This window comes from Delphinus delphis, chromosome 2, assembly GCF_949987515.2.
Source record: "Delphinus delphis chromosome 2, mDelDel1.2, whole genome shotgun sequence".
In the NCBI taxonomy this organism is placed as follows: domain Eukaryota; kingdom Metazoa; phylum Chordata; class Mammalia; order Artiodactyla; family Delphinidae; genus Delphinus; species Delphinus delphis.
In genome coordinates, this window is record NC_082684.1 from 44,969,195 (window position 1) to 44,983,158 (window position 13,964).

General features: G+C 38.1%; 1 protein-coding gene across 1 annotated transcript in view; it reads right to left on the minus strand.

Annotated features, from left to right (window-relative positions):
* The window catches only part of PELI2 (pellino E3 ubiquitin protein ligase family member 2), a 208,159-nt gene that overhangs the window by 17,485 nt on the left and 176,710 nt on the right, over window positions 1–13,964 (minus strand). Inside the window, exons 4-5 of the mRNA XM_060004501.1 lie at window positions 6,613–6,810; window positions 4,895–5,083 (exon numbers count right to left, since the gene is read on the minus strand). Of these exons, the coding sequence (XP_059860484.1) occupies window positions 4,895–5,083; window positions 6,613–6,810 (387 nt within the window). The remainder of the gene's footprint in view (window positions 1–4,894; window positions 5,084–6,612; window positions 6,811–13,964) is intronic.

Here is a 13,964-nt window from a genome sequence, read left to right on the forward strand (position 1 = left end):
GGAACTTCTCTAGGCAAGAAACACAAGAGATGGAAAAGACCTATAATAACGAACCCAAAACAATTTAGAAAATGGTAATAGGAACATACATATCAATAATTACCTTTAATGTAAATGGACTAAGTGCTCCTACCAAAAGACACAGACTGGGTGAATGGATACAAAAACAAGACCCATATATATGCTGTCTACAAGAGACCCACTTCAGGCCTAGAGACACATACAGACTGAGAGTAAGGGGATGGAAAAAGATATTCCATGCAAATGGAAACCAAAAGAAAGCTGGAGTCGCAATTCTCATATCAGACAAACTAGACTTTAAAATAAAGACTATTGAAGAGACAAAGAAGGACACTACAAAGGGATCAATCCAAGAAGAAGATATAACAACTGTAAATATTTATGCACCCAACATAGGAGCACCTCAACACATAAGGCAAATACTAACAGCCATAAAAGGGGAAATCGACAGTAACACATTCATAGTAGGGGACTTTAACACCCCACTTTCACCAATGGAGAGATCATCCAAAATGAAAATAAATAAGGAAACACAAGCTTTAAATGATACATTAAACAAGATGGACTTAATTGATATTTATAGGACACTCCATCCAAAAACAACACAATACACATTTTCTCAAGTGCTCATGGAATAGTCTCCAGGAAAGATCATATCTTGGGTCACAAATCAAGCCTTGGTAAATTTAAGAAAATTGAAATCGTATTAAGTATCTTTTCCAACCAGAACGCCATGAGACTAGCTATCAATTAACAGGAAAAGATCTGTAAAAAAATACAAACACATGGAGGCTAAACAATACACTACTTAATAACGAATTGATCACTGAAGAAATCAAAGAGGAAATCAAAAAATACCTAGAAACAAATGACAATGGAGCCACGACGACCCAAAACCTATGGGATGCAGTGATGCAGCAAAAGCAGTTTTAAGAGGGAAGTTTATAGCAATACAATCCTACCTTAAGAAACAGGAAACATCTCAAATACACAACCTAACCTTGCACCTAAAGCAATTAGAGAAAGAAGAACGAAAAAACCCCAAAGTTAGCAGAAGGAAAGAATTCATAAAAATCAGATCAGAAAGAAATGAAAAAGAAATGAAGGAAACAATAGCAAAGATCAATAAAACTAAAAGCTGGTTCCTTGAGAAGATAAACAAAATAGATAAACCATTAGCTAAACTCATCAAGAAAAAAAGGGAGAAGACTCAAATCAACAGAATTAGAAATGAATAAGGAGAAGTAACAACTAACACTGCAGAAATACAAAAGATCATGAGAGGTTACTACAAGCAACTCTATGCCAATAAAATGGACAACCTGGAAGAAATGGACAAATTCTTAGAAATGCACAACCTGCCAAGACTGAGGAAGAAATAGAAAATATGAACAGACCAATCACCAGCACTGAAATTGAAACTGTGATTAAAACTCTTCCAACAAACAAAAGCCCAGGACCAGATGGCTTCACAGGCGAATTCTATCAAACATTTAGAGAAGAGCTAACACCTATCCTTCTCAAACTCTTCCAAAATATAGCAGAGGGAGGAACACTCCCAAATTCCTTCCACGAGGTCACCATCACCTTGATATGAAAACCAGACAAGGATGTCACAAAGAAAGAAAACTACGGGCCAATATCACTGATGAACATAGATGCAAAAATCCTCAACAAAATAGTAACAAACAAACAGAATCCAACAGCACATTAAAAGGATCATACACCATGATCAAGTGGGGTTTATTCCAGGAATGCAAGGATTCTTCAGTATATGCAAATCAATCAATGTGATACACCATATTAACAAATTGAAGGAGAAAAACCATATGATCATCTCAGTAGATGCAGAGAAAGCTTTTGACAAAATTCAACACCCATTTATGATAAAAACCCTGCAGAAAGTAGGCATAGAGGGAACTTTCCTCAACATAATAAAGGACATATATGAGAAGCCCACAGCCAACATCATCCTGAATGGTGAAAAACTGAAAGCATTTCCACTAAGATCAGGAACAAGACAAGGTTGCCCACTCTCACCACTCTTATTCAACATAGTTTTGGAAGTTTTAGCCACAGCAATCAGAGAAGAAAAGGAAATAAAAGGAATCCAAATCGGAAAAGAAGAAGTAAAGCTGTCACTGTTTGCAGATGACATGATACTATACATAGAGAATCCTAAAGATGCTACCAGAAAACTACTAGAGCTAATCAATGAATTTGGTAAAGTTGCAGAATACAAAATTAATGCACAGAAATCTCTTGCATTCCTATACACTAATGATGAAAAATCTGAAAGTGAAATCAAGAAAACACTCCCATTTACCATTGCAACAAAAAGAATAAAATATCTAGGAATAAACATACCTAAGGAGACAAAAGACCTGTATGCAGAAACTTATAAGACACTGATGAAAGAAATTAAAGATGATACAAACAGATGGGGAGATATACCATGTTCTTGGATTGGAAGAATCAACATTGTGAAAATGACTCTACTACCCAAAGCAATCTACAGATTCAATGCAATCCCTATCAAACTACCACTGGCATTTTTCACAGAACTAGAACAAAAAATTTTACAATTTGTATGGAAACACAAAAGACCCCGAATAGCCAAAGCAATCTTGAGAACGAAAAACAGAGCTGGAGGAATCAGGCTCCCTGACTTCAGACTATACTACAAAGCTACAGTAATGAAGACAGTAGGGTAGTGGCACAAAAACAGAAATATAGATCAATGGAACAGGATAGAAAGCCCAGAGATAAACCCATGCACATACGGTCACCTTATCTTTGATAAAGGAGGCAGGAATGTACAGTGGAGAAAGGACAGCCTCTTCAATAAGTGGTGCTGGGAAAACTGGACAGGTACATGTAAAAGTATGAGATTAGATCACTCCCTACACCATACACAAAAATAAGCTCAAAATGGATTAAAGACCTAAATGTAAGGCCAGAAACTATCAAACTCATAGAGGAAAACATAGGCAGAACACTCTATGACATAAGTCACAGCAAGATCCTTTTTGACCCACCTCCTAGAGAAATGGAAATAAAAACAAAAATAAACAAATGGGACCTAATGAAACTTCAAAGCTTTTGCACAGCAAAGGAAACCATAAAGAAGACCAAAAGACAACCCTCAGAATGGGAGAAAATATTTGCAAATGAAACAATGGACAAAGGATTAATCTCCAAAATTTACAAGCAGCTCATGCAGCTCAATAACAAAAAAACAAACAACCCAATCCAAAAATGGGCAGAAGACCTAAATAGTCATTTCTCCAAAAAAGATATACAGACTACCAAGAAAGACATGAAAGAATGCTCAATATCATTAATCATTGGAGAAATGCAAATCAAAACTACAATGAGATATCATCTCACACCAGTCAGAATGGCCATCATCAAAAAATCTAGAAAGAATAAATGCTGGAGAGGGTGTGGAGAAAAGGGAACACTCTTGCACTGCTGGTGGGAATGTGAATTGGTTCAGCCAGTATGGAGAACAGTATGGAGGTTCCTTAAAAAACTACAAATAGAACTACCATATGACCCAGCAATCCCACTACTGGGCATATACCCTGAGAAAACCAAAATTCAAAAAGAGTCACGTACCAAAATGTTCATTGCAGCTCTCTTTACAATAGCCCGGAGATGGAAACAACCTAAGTGCCCATCATCGGATGAATGGATAAAGAAGATGTGGCACATATATACAATGGACTATTACTCAGCCGTCAAAAGAAACGAAATTGAGCTATTTGTAATGAGGTGGATAGACTTAGAGTCTGTCATACAGAGTGAAGTAAGTCAGAAAGAGAAAGACAAATAACGTATGCTAACACATATATATGGAATTTAAGAAAAAAAATGTCATGAAGAGCCTCGGGGTAAGACAGGAATAAAGACACAGACCTACTGGAGTACGGACTTGAGGATATGGGGAGGGGGAAGGGTGAACTGTGACAAAGCGAGAGAGAGGCATGGACATATATACACTAACAAACGTAAGGTAGATAGCTAGTGGGAAGAAGCCGCATAGCACAGGGATATCAGCTCGGTGCTTTGTGACCGTCTGGAGGGGTGGGATACGGAGGGTGGGAGGGAGGGAGATGCAAGAGGGAAGAGATATGGGAACATATGTATATGTATAACTGATTCACTTTGTTATAGAGCAGAAACTAACATACCATTGTAAAGCAATTATACTCCAATAAAGATGTTTTAAAAAAAATTATTCTCCATTGAAGAAAGGGTTAAAAACCCAACCGCTTTAGGGCATTTGGGATAAGTAGTAATATTTATAGAAAAAATACAAACATGCCAAGTCAACGTACTATACGAATTATTTCAAGTAAAAAGCTGTAACTGTGACTTTGGTGAATCATATAGGGAATTACATATTAATTTCTTACTATTAACTCAAGGGAAAAGAAAAAAAAGCTAACTTAATTATCTTTTAGTCCCAGAAAGTGTAGTAAATAATTCTCTAATTCAAAATTTTTACTAATTAGTCTTAGACTGCTCAGGAGTTTTCCAAATTAGTAAAGTTTTACACTAAAGATAAGTTTATTCTTCTTAAAGTGAATTTAAGCAGAAACCTGTGAAGTATATTAATAAGATTGTGCTCTTAAGGTAGTTAGGAGCAAAAGGTAATTTTCTTCCACTATTGGAAAAGCTTAATCAGGAAAGGGAAGAAGGCTAGTTCCCTCTTACTTTTGGAGGCTCAGAAAATTCTTGTTCTCCTGGGTCAATGGTACACAGCCCTAAGACCTGTACAAAGATTTTGAATTTCAGGGGAGGAAAATGATAGCTTTCGAGTTAGGTGTCTGTAGTTTCATGCCTTATTTGCATGAAGTCCACTCACCAGCTTTCCCCTTTGCTGCGCAGACCTGGTCTCTCGCAAGGTGTACACGTCTCCACAGACAGAGATCTCGCGCCAGACCCCAGGCTGGGACTCCTCAGTGAAGCCCCCTCTCGGATGCATCACCAGGACACCATTGGTCGTGAGCCCATCCATGTGGCCATCGGGGTTTTTCCACTTTGCTGCCTTTTCCTGGAGAGCATACCACAGAAAAGATTATGTTCAACACAAAAAGATTCTAGAATCTCTTTAAACTATTGGGTTAAGGGCAGAGGGGAGGAAAGTGAGGAATTTTCATTTTCTACTTAAAGCTAATAATCAGAAGGATAAAAAATGCAGTTAGCCCGACAAAATGAAAGAAGTGCAAAAATAGATGAATGATTTATCGCTGGAGACATATTTACCTTGGGCACTTAAACAAAACCTGATGCCTGAACCTCTCCCTCACAGATTCTTGTTCAAACCACCCCCCGCCCCCAGGTGATTCCAGGAATACAGTATGTATTCTTCGATTCTATTTGTGCAGTGCTTTCATCCTGTTATCTAAAAATGCTTTGTATGAACTCATTATCAGGGAAGTACTAGAAGGAAGAGAAGAAGTTTTTTATTAAACAAACAAAATTTCAAAATATATTAAGCCAACAAGTTGTGGCCACTCTGTTCTGTTTTCATACGAATCAGTGTTACATCATCAAGGGTGGAAGGCACAAGCAGCTGGATGTAACGGCAGGACAGATGCTCGTGGACGCCTGGCCACAGAGCCAGATATTGCTCACATGACTTGGGTAAATCTGATGAGGATAAATAAGCCAGTTATGACTGGTTTAGGGGTGGGCATGTGACTGAGTTCTGGCCAGTGAGGCCTGAGTGAGTCCTTCTGGGAAGCTTCCTGGAAAGGTTTCTTGGTTCTTTAAAAGAGACGAGGAAGAAACAGTGCCTTTGCTGCCCTTCTTCAGCGGGAAGCTGTCATGCTGTGGGGGCTGGTGGAAGTGCAGGAGCCATCCCACCGCCGCCGCCGCCAGGACCTCGCCTGAGGAAGCTGATGTGCCCAGAGGCAGAGGGCAAGACGGAATGAACCTGGCTCCCCGGATGTCACAGAACACTGCACCAACCAAGCCTGCAGCTGGCCTTCCTGGGCGCTTCTTGCAACGTGATACATTTTTATTACCATTTAGGCCATTTTAAAGTGAGGTTTTTCTCCCCCCCCGCCCCCCGCAAAAACATCCTGATTCAAAAAGGGGACTATATTAAAACTGGATATTCACTAAAACTGTGGGGTTTTATTTACATGGACATTCTATGAAGGGAGATATTTTTAGTCTGTTTTGTTCTTTGTGATATCACATCTGTTACACCCAATATGGAACAAAGCAAACACTACGTAACAATTTTTTGAATGAATAAAGGAATAACATTTTCTTTTGCACCCCGATTATCTAGATCTGACCATTTTCCTTCTGAAATACATTATGTATGTTAATACACATACTTTACAAGTGTTAATTACTGTACATATTATAGTTAATATAGCAAATATAACAAATAACAAGTAACGACAATTATGTTCAGATTTTTAATGATAGCTTTTCAAGCTGGCTGTATGAAAACTACAATCTCACCAGAAGCATTGTGCAAGGCAAATTTTTTGGCCACAATTAAATGTTATATATGATGATAATGGGTGTTTTTCTAGAAACAACATACTGATTAATAGTACTTACGCCAAGAAATATGTTTTTGGAAGAGTCGAATCCGGCTGCGAATATGCGTGCTGTGTACGGTTCGTTCCTGTCACAGACTACCCTGCAGGCAAACCTGGATATGGTGCTCTGTGTAATCTGCGCTTCGTCGTTGTTCTGACTGCCAGAAATTGTGTCTGTAACGACGAAGTCAATAGGGCTTTCTGTTGATCTGCCCACCTAAATAAATCAAATTATACTCAGGATCTACTTGCAAAATAGGATGTCACCACATTCATCACATGAAATGAGTGTTCAGGATCCTTTAACATTCATTATCTCTACTATGAAGGTCGGAATTTAATGAAAAAATCTTCAGTCTGCTCCTTTTCTTGTTTAAGGGAGATGTTATGGTAACCAACCATAAGATTTTAAATGTTAAGAATAACCCAATTTTCTATTCTAGAGGAAAATAGATCTCAATCCAAACAGGTTTCTGATCAGGTAGAAACATTACTTATTACTTTCATAGAAAATCATTTTTTTTTCTTGTATTTCCAGGTGGGAAAACCCCCAAGATTTTAAAGGAAGCCAGCCAACATAAGCCCTATTTCCGCCACTCTTGCCCAGCTCCAGGGACTGGTTTTCCACACTAAGTGAATCCACCAGTGACTCATGGCACAGAGGGAGAACAAGCCCTACCTCAGACATGAGACCCCAATGCCTATTTCTGTCACTCAGCGTAAATGAGAGTGATGTAAAGGGCTATACAGGTCAGCTCAAAGTTTGAGATGCAGTCATATGAAAGATTTAAAAAGCTGATCCTAACATTTCAATTTTGGATTTAAAAAAAAACTGTCCTGGGAAAGTCTAAAAAGTGGCCAATAATATTTTATTGGCTTACTTTCCTTGGTAAGATTTAAATGCTGCCAGAAAGAATATATTTCATTAGCATGATCTTAGAGTTCTAACAAAGCTTTTCATATTCACTAAATCCAAATAAGACAGGTACTGCTGTGTCCTGTGAACTGGGAAGTATTTGTTTACAGGTAAGGAAATCCTCACAACAAAACATTAAACCGTCTATGTAATGATGTTCTATGAATCTCTAAGTAGGAAACAGTGATAAATGTTATATATGCCAAAGATACGTCTTAAACTAAAATAATTTATATGTAAACAAATCATTTCTTGTTAAATATGATATTAATGTTCTCTCCTAACAAGTGACTTTGATTCTGAAATTGTCAATGGAAGGAACAGACAGAACCCCCAGTGTGTACCTATAAGGCCTCCAAAGTCAATTTCCCAGGTATCTTTATCCTGATCTCAAAATTCCATCTAAAACATAAGCAGTGTAGTACTTTTTTGTCCAAATGAATAAAGGTGAAATAAATATAACAAAATGTATATATCTTGCATCATTTAGGTCTGTTTGCTTTGGAACAATATTAAATTTATTTTGTAAATCTCACATACACATTTTCATGCACAGACTATCTCTGTTAAACCAACAGACAACAGACATCTATTTCTTTTGTTTTTTACAACTCCTAATTTCTTGTCCTATTGAAATGTGCCTGGAATAAACTAAACCATGGGGTTCACTGAAACTTATCACCTTGAATAGATGCCTATTGCCTGAACATACAGGTTTAGAAAACATGTAACTTGTTAAAAAATGCAACATAAAACTTGAATTAGAGAGATTATAAAATCATATCATACGATTGATCTTTCTAAAGCTGCAGAACCTTCCCTCTGCTAGATTCATTCAGCTCTACTGATTCAGACTGCTGAATGTTTTTAAACCATTTTTTAAAGCTACTCTCTTTTTCAAGTATATAATACAGTATTATTAACTGCAATCGCCATGCTGTATATTACATCGGAGAACTTACTCATCTTACAGCCAGAAGTTTGTACTGTTCGACCAATATCTCCCCAATTCCATGTGCCCCCCTACCCGCTCCAGCCCCTGGTAACTACTCTCTGTTTTTATGATTTTGATTTTTGTTTTTTAGATTCTACATGTGAGTGATATTACACATCTGTCTTTTTCTGTTTATTTCACTTTAGGTTTTTGTTTTTTTTTAATTAGAAAAGTAAGATACTCTGCAAAATATTTCACAAATATAGGAAAGTATACAGGAGACTACTCCAAACTCAGGAACAAATCTGTCCTGAACCTCGATTCCAATGAAGCCTTAGGAGTAAAATGTGAGAAGTTCTAAAATTGCCTGGCCACCACACAAAACCCAGAGCTCCTCACAAAGACACAGGCTATGATCTAATTTCTGTCACCTCCGTGGAAGAGGGCGAAGACTCTTCAAACTCTGTTCAAAGCTCAAAGCTAAAACCATGCTCCAGCAGAATGTCACACAACCAACTCCTTGTCTATAGAGATTACTCTCTTCAAGAAAGGCCATTCTGATTTCATCCCAATGTATTAAATTAATGTCTTGATGAATCAACTGAAATTGCCTGTAAAACATGACATTTTATTCCAACTGGAACATACTGCTAAGATCAATTATTTCAAGACATGATACTTAACCTGACTGGTCATTTAATATTTGTTTATCAAGTCACTTCCACTTAAATCTAACCTGTAGAGTGTTAGCATATTTCTATACTTTAGGACACAAACCTCATGTTGCTTTTGCCAAGAAAAAAAAAATCTAAGCCACTTTCCTAATGAAACCTCACCCAATGTGGAAGACTTGGAGCCTGTCCTTTTTTTTGACTATTGGATCAACTCTACGTTATTTTAAGGGTAGTCATGTGGACCAGCCATGATGTATCTGAATTTCATCTGATGTTCACATAGTAGCCATGGGGAGAATTTTACTCCCTGCTGCTGACGGATATGCATATATACAGCATCATTTGGCACTTTCAGTTGCGTACATATATGAGAAAAGTCTGGGTTTACCTGGTTGTCAGTCAAAGTCAGCACAGGTAAAATGGTGTGAAAGCACCCAAAAGGTCCTCCTTCACCTTTCCTGGACCAGTCCTACCCTCGTCCCTGCATCTGTAACCTTATTTTCTCACTTCCCTCCTATGACAAGGATGAGTTGTTGCTGCTCCTATCCATGACCAATCTCTCCACGCGTGCTTGGCATCCCACTCTTCTCCCCTTTCCAAGGATTTTACTCCTGAAATGATCAATTTCTCTCTATTACTGGATCACACTGTCAGCTATCAAACATTTTTTTGGTTAGTTTTTAAAATTTCAACTTGTCACTTAATAGCTTTTAAAAATATAACAAAAATGAGTATTAGAAGAATGATCATCTGCATGGATGTTTCAGGAATGCCAAACTGCTATTACAAGGTTCCAAACGCGTTCCTTCTCGATTTCCTTACTTGTCTCCTCCTGCACCGTTAACAGACATTTCACTGCTTGGCTGGGCAGTTTGAATAGCACCGTTCTAGACTCGTCTCTCATCTTTGAAAATGTTTTCCTTTGCTTGAGAGCACCTCTCGAACTATAGCCCCATTTCTCGGATTCATTTAATGGCAATACTTCCGGAAAAACCTGCCACCAGTTACTACCCCCTGCTTCCTTACTCATCCCCGTGACCCATTCTGAAGCCACTCCAACTCTCAGCACAGCTCTACTGAAATCCCGCTTGCTGAGGTTTCCAGGGCTTACATGTCCTGGTATATCTGTACCTGGTATTAAGTTAATGAAACCTTTCCAGGCTAGTTGGCCAACAGCCCCTTTCCCTTCCCCTTCTGTTCTCTCCCCCACGTAACCTCACCAAATCCCATTTTAGCCCCAAAGCCCTGATCTCTCCCTGAGCTTCAGATTAGCAGACCCAATCTCCACGTGGATCTCTAATAAGCATCTCACATGTAACATGTTTCAAATGTTACACTGGATCCTCTTCAACCCCTAGGTTCCCTATGTCAGTGACTGGCACCCAATTTGCTCAAGCTAAAAAATCAATACCCAAGAATCACCCTGGATTTTTCCTCCACACCCACATTTAACCTCATGTAAATTCTATCAACTCTTCCTCCAAAATGCATCTTCAGTCCCTGCACGTTTCCCCACCTTAGTTCTAGCTGCCCTCAGCTCTTACTTGGATTGCTCTGCCTTAGACTCCAAACTGGTGTCCCTGTTTTCACACTTGCCTCCTACATTTTTCTCTAGACAGTAGTTGGAGACATCGTAACAAAATATAAGTTGGATTTTCTCTCTCCCTTGCTTAAATTCCTCCAACAAACTCCTAGAATAAAACCCAAAGTCTTTACTTGGCCTAAAGGCCCCTTACTCTCCCGGCTTCTGCCTACCTCTCCGAGTTCATCTCATGTCACCTCCATCTTCCTTTGCTCTGCTCCCGCCTTGGGGCCCTGGCACTGCTGGCTTATCTGTGGTCTCTTTGCCTCGTCTAGAATATATGCTCCATGAGAGGGGAGCTGTCTACCTCCAGTGACTAGATGAGCATCTGACACAGTAGGTGCTCAAGAAATGAAACTGATGAATGGAGGATTATGACAGTGAGCTTGAACCCTGTGAGCCTGTGAGACACAAAAACACACGAGTATAATGTTTTAGGAAATAATTATTAAAATATTCTTTAACATTTTTCTCAACTAAATAGATGCTAATGAAATGTTACCATCTAGAACTACTATAAACTAAAAAAAAAAAAAAAAAAAAAAAAAACCCAAACCATAAAAACCAAACATAAGGCATTGCAGCACTTAGGTCTGAAGCATATGAAACTGAGAAACCAGAGGGGGAAATGACCGCTAACCCTGGTTTCAGGACCTGCTCAGTTTCCTTAACGCCCCAAGATCAGAATCGTCTTTGCCTTTGATTCCTTTTCTAAACTATATTCTTCTTTATATTTTACTTTCTCAATACCTATGCTCTTTTCTCTTTCCTTTATTTACCCCTATTCTAGAAAATAATTACTAAGATCTTATTCTGGCTATATTAACTCAGATTTTGTTAATCTTAACCCATCTCCTAAATTTAGATCTAGGTTTGACCTTCTCAGGCACTAGTACTTCCGAGTTCTGAGCCTATTATCTGATTCCACTGTGGGAAATGCAGCACAAGGCCCTGTTTTTGGTTCATTCTGATGTTCTGCTTTTAAATGCTCAATTAACCTACAAATCGTTTTAATGGGTAATGGCTAGAATGAACAGCCCTCAACACCAAGGTCCATACTTGAGAAATATGAATGCTGCAGTGCTGTTGCTCAGTGATTTTTGTCAGTGGTAGGTTTTAGACATGTAAACTTGTTAAAAGGAGGAAAAAATTAAAACAAGCTTGATTTTTCAGGGCCTTCTAAGAGTTGCTTAATTCTACTCTGCTTAGAGTGATCTGACATTAATCCTCCAATATGTCCAGTTAGCCTGCAAAAGGAATCAGATTATTTTAGTAAAAATAACAAATGGGTTATGTTTTCTTCATACGTCTATAAATTCCTTTTGAATGATCGTGCCTTATTTAAAGTTACTGAGTAGGTACTATGTATAGAATGGAGAACTCAGGAGACCTAAACCTTTAGTTCTGCCACTAATGCCATCTTTGCCCTTAGGTTAAGTTACCTTTTCTTTCAAAGACACAGATTTCTCAGTTATAAAATTAAGAGGTCAGTATAGTAAAAACTGGTATATTTCTCAGTGTGGTCCATGAACCTCTGAGGGTCCTTGAGGCCTTTTTAAGGGGCCAGGTCCATGAAGCCATGGTTTCATAATATGAACCATAATATGATGGTTTCATAATAAATATGAAGATGCTGACATTTGCTCTGATGGTGATAAAACAATGATGTGCCTTAGCGGGAATCAAAGCAGCGGCACCGAACTATACTGATGGTCACCGTGTTCCTCACCGCCCTGCATTTGCAGTTAAAGAAAATGCTGAATTCATAGGGGGTAAGGGTGGGGGAGGGATATGCGTGCTTTGATGAAGCAGTAAAAAATTATTAATTTTATTAAATCTTGAGTCTTTTAATATTCTGTGTGATGAAATGGGAGGTATGCATAAAGCATTTAGAAGTTCAAATCAGTATGGAGCTTCCTCAAAAAAAATAATTAAAAATAAAACTACCATGTGACCCAGCAAACCTACTTCAGGGTATTTATCCAAAAGAACTGAAATCAAGATCTCGGAGCAGTATCTGCTGCCCATGTTCACTGCAGCATTATTCACAATAGCCAAGATATGGAAGCAACCGAGGTGTCTATTAATGGGTGAGTGGAGAAAGAGAAAGCGGCATATACATACAATGGAATACTCTTCAGCCTTAAAAAGAAGGAAATCTTGTCACATGCGATAATATGGATGAATTTAGAGGACATTATGCTAGGTGAAATAAGCCAATCACAGAAGGCCGAATCCAACTACATGAGGTATCTAAAACAGTCAAACTCACAGAAACAGAGTGTAGAATGGTGGTTGCCAGGGGCTGCGGGGACAGGGAAATGGGAGATGTTGTTCAATAGGCATAAAGTTTCAGTTACACAAGATGTTCGGGTAAGTTCTAGAGATGTGTTGTACAACAGTTAAAATAGTTAAATACTGTATCATGCACTTAAAAATTTGTCAAGAGGATAGATCTCATGTTAAGTGTTCTTACCACAATAAGTGGGGAAAAAAGAGAACTAACATGAAGCTGAAAAGATCCAGCTAAATCTTTAATTCATTCTGCATTAGGTGAGAAGGAAGAGAGCGAACAATTTGAGTAGAATGTGACTGCACAATAGTGAAGAACACACCATTTCTGTCACAACATGTCACTGAAGAATAGCAATGAAACAAACTTGCAACCACAGTAACTTGTTGATTGTAAGTGGTAAAAAAATGTCCTACCAACAACTGTAAAATTTTCTGGATTTATGTTTTTAGTACTGAGAATCTTCTACCCATGTAACACATTAGTAAAAAATCTTATATATTCAAGATGTATAACTTTGGAAAGTATTAAAGAAAGAAATTATTACAGAGTTCCATAAAAATATCAACAAGGAAGCATATGCAGATGTTTATCTAGGGAGAGCTTTTTCTTTGGGAGAATGAGAAGGAAAAAAACATTTACAATATTATAAGATGGAATGGCATGAAGAGTAAAACCACTGTTAATAATGTGTCTAAATACCACACATGTTACTTTTGATGTACTGGCACTTAAGTATATATGCCTGTATCTCTGACTGCGACTCACCTTACCCATCTATGTATCTATCCATCTATGTATCTATATAGGATTGTTCAGGTTTTTTAAATAGCTAACACATTCACAAGGTTCAAAGATAAAAAAGCATGGAATACCTCCCTGGATACCACCCTGCCCAGTTCTCTTCCCCACAAAAACCACTGCTCTATTAGTAACGTCTTGTTTATCCTTTTGGAGACTTTTCAAGCATAT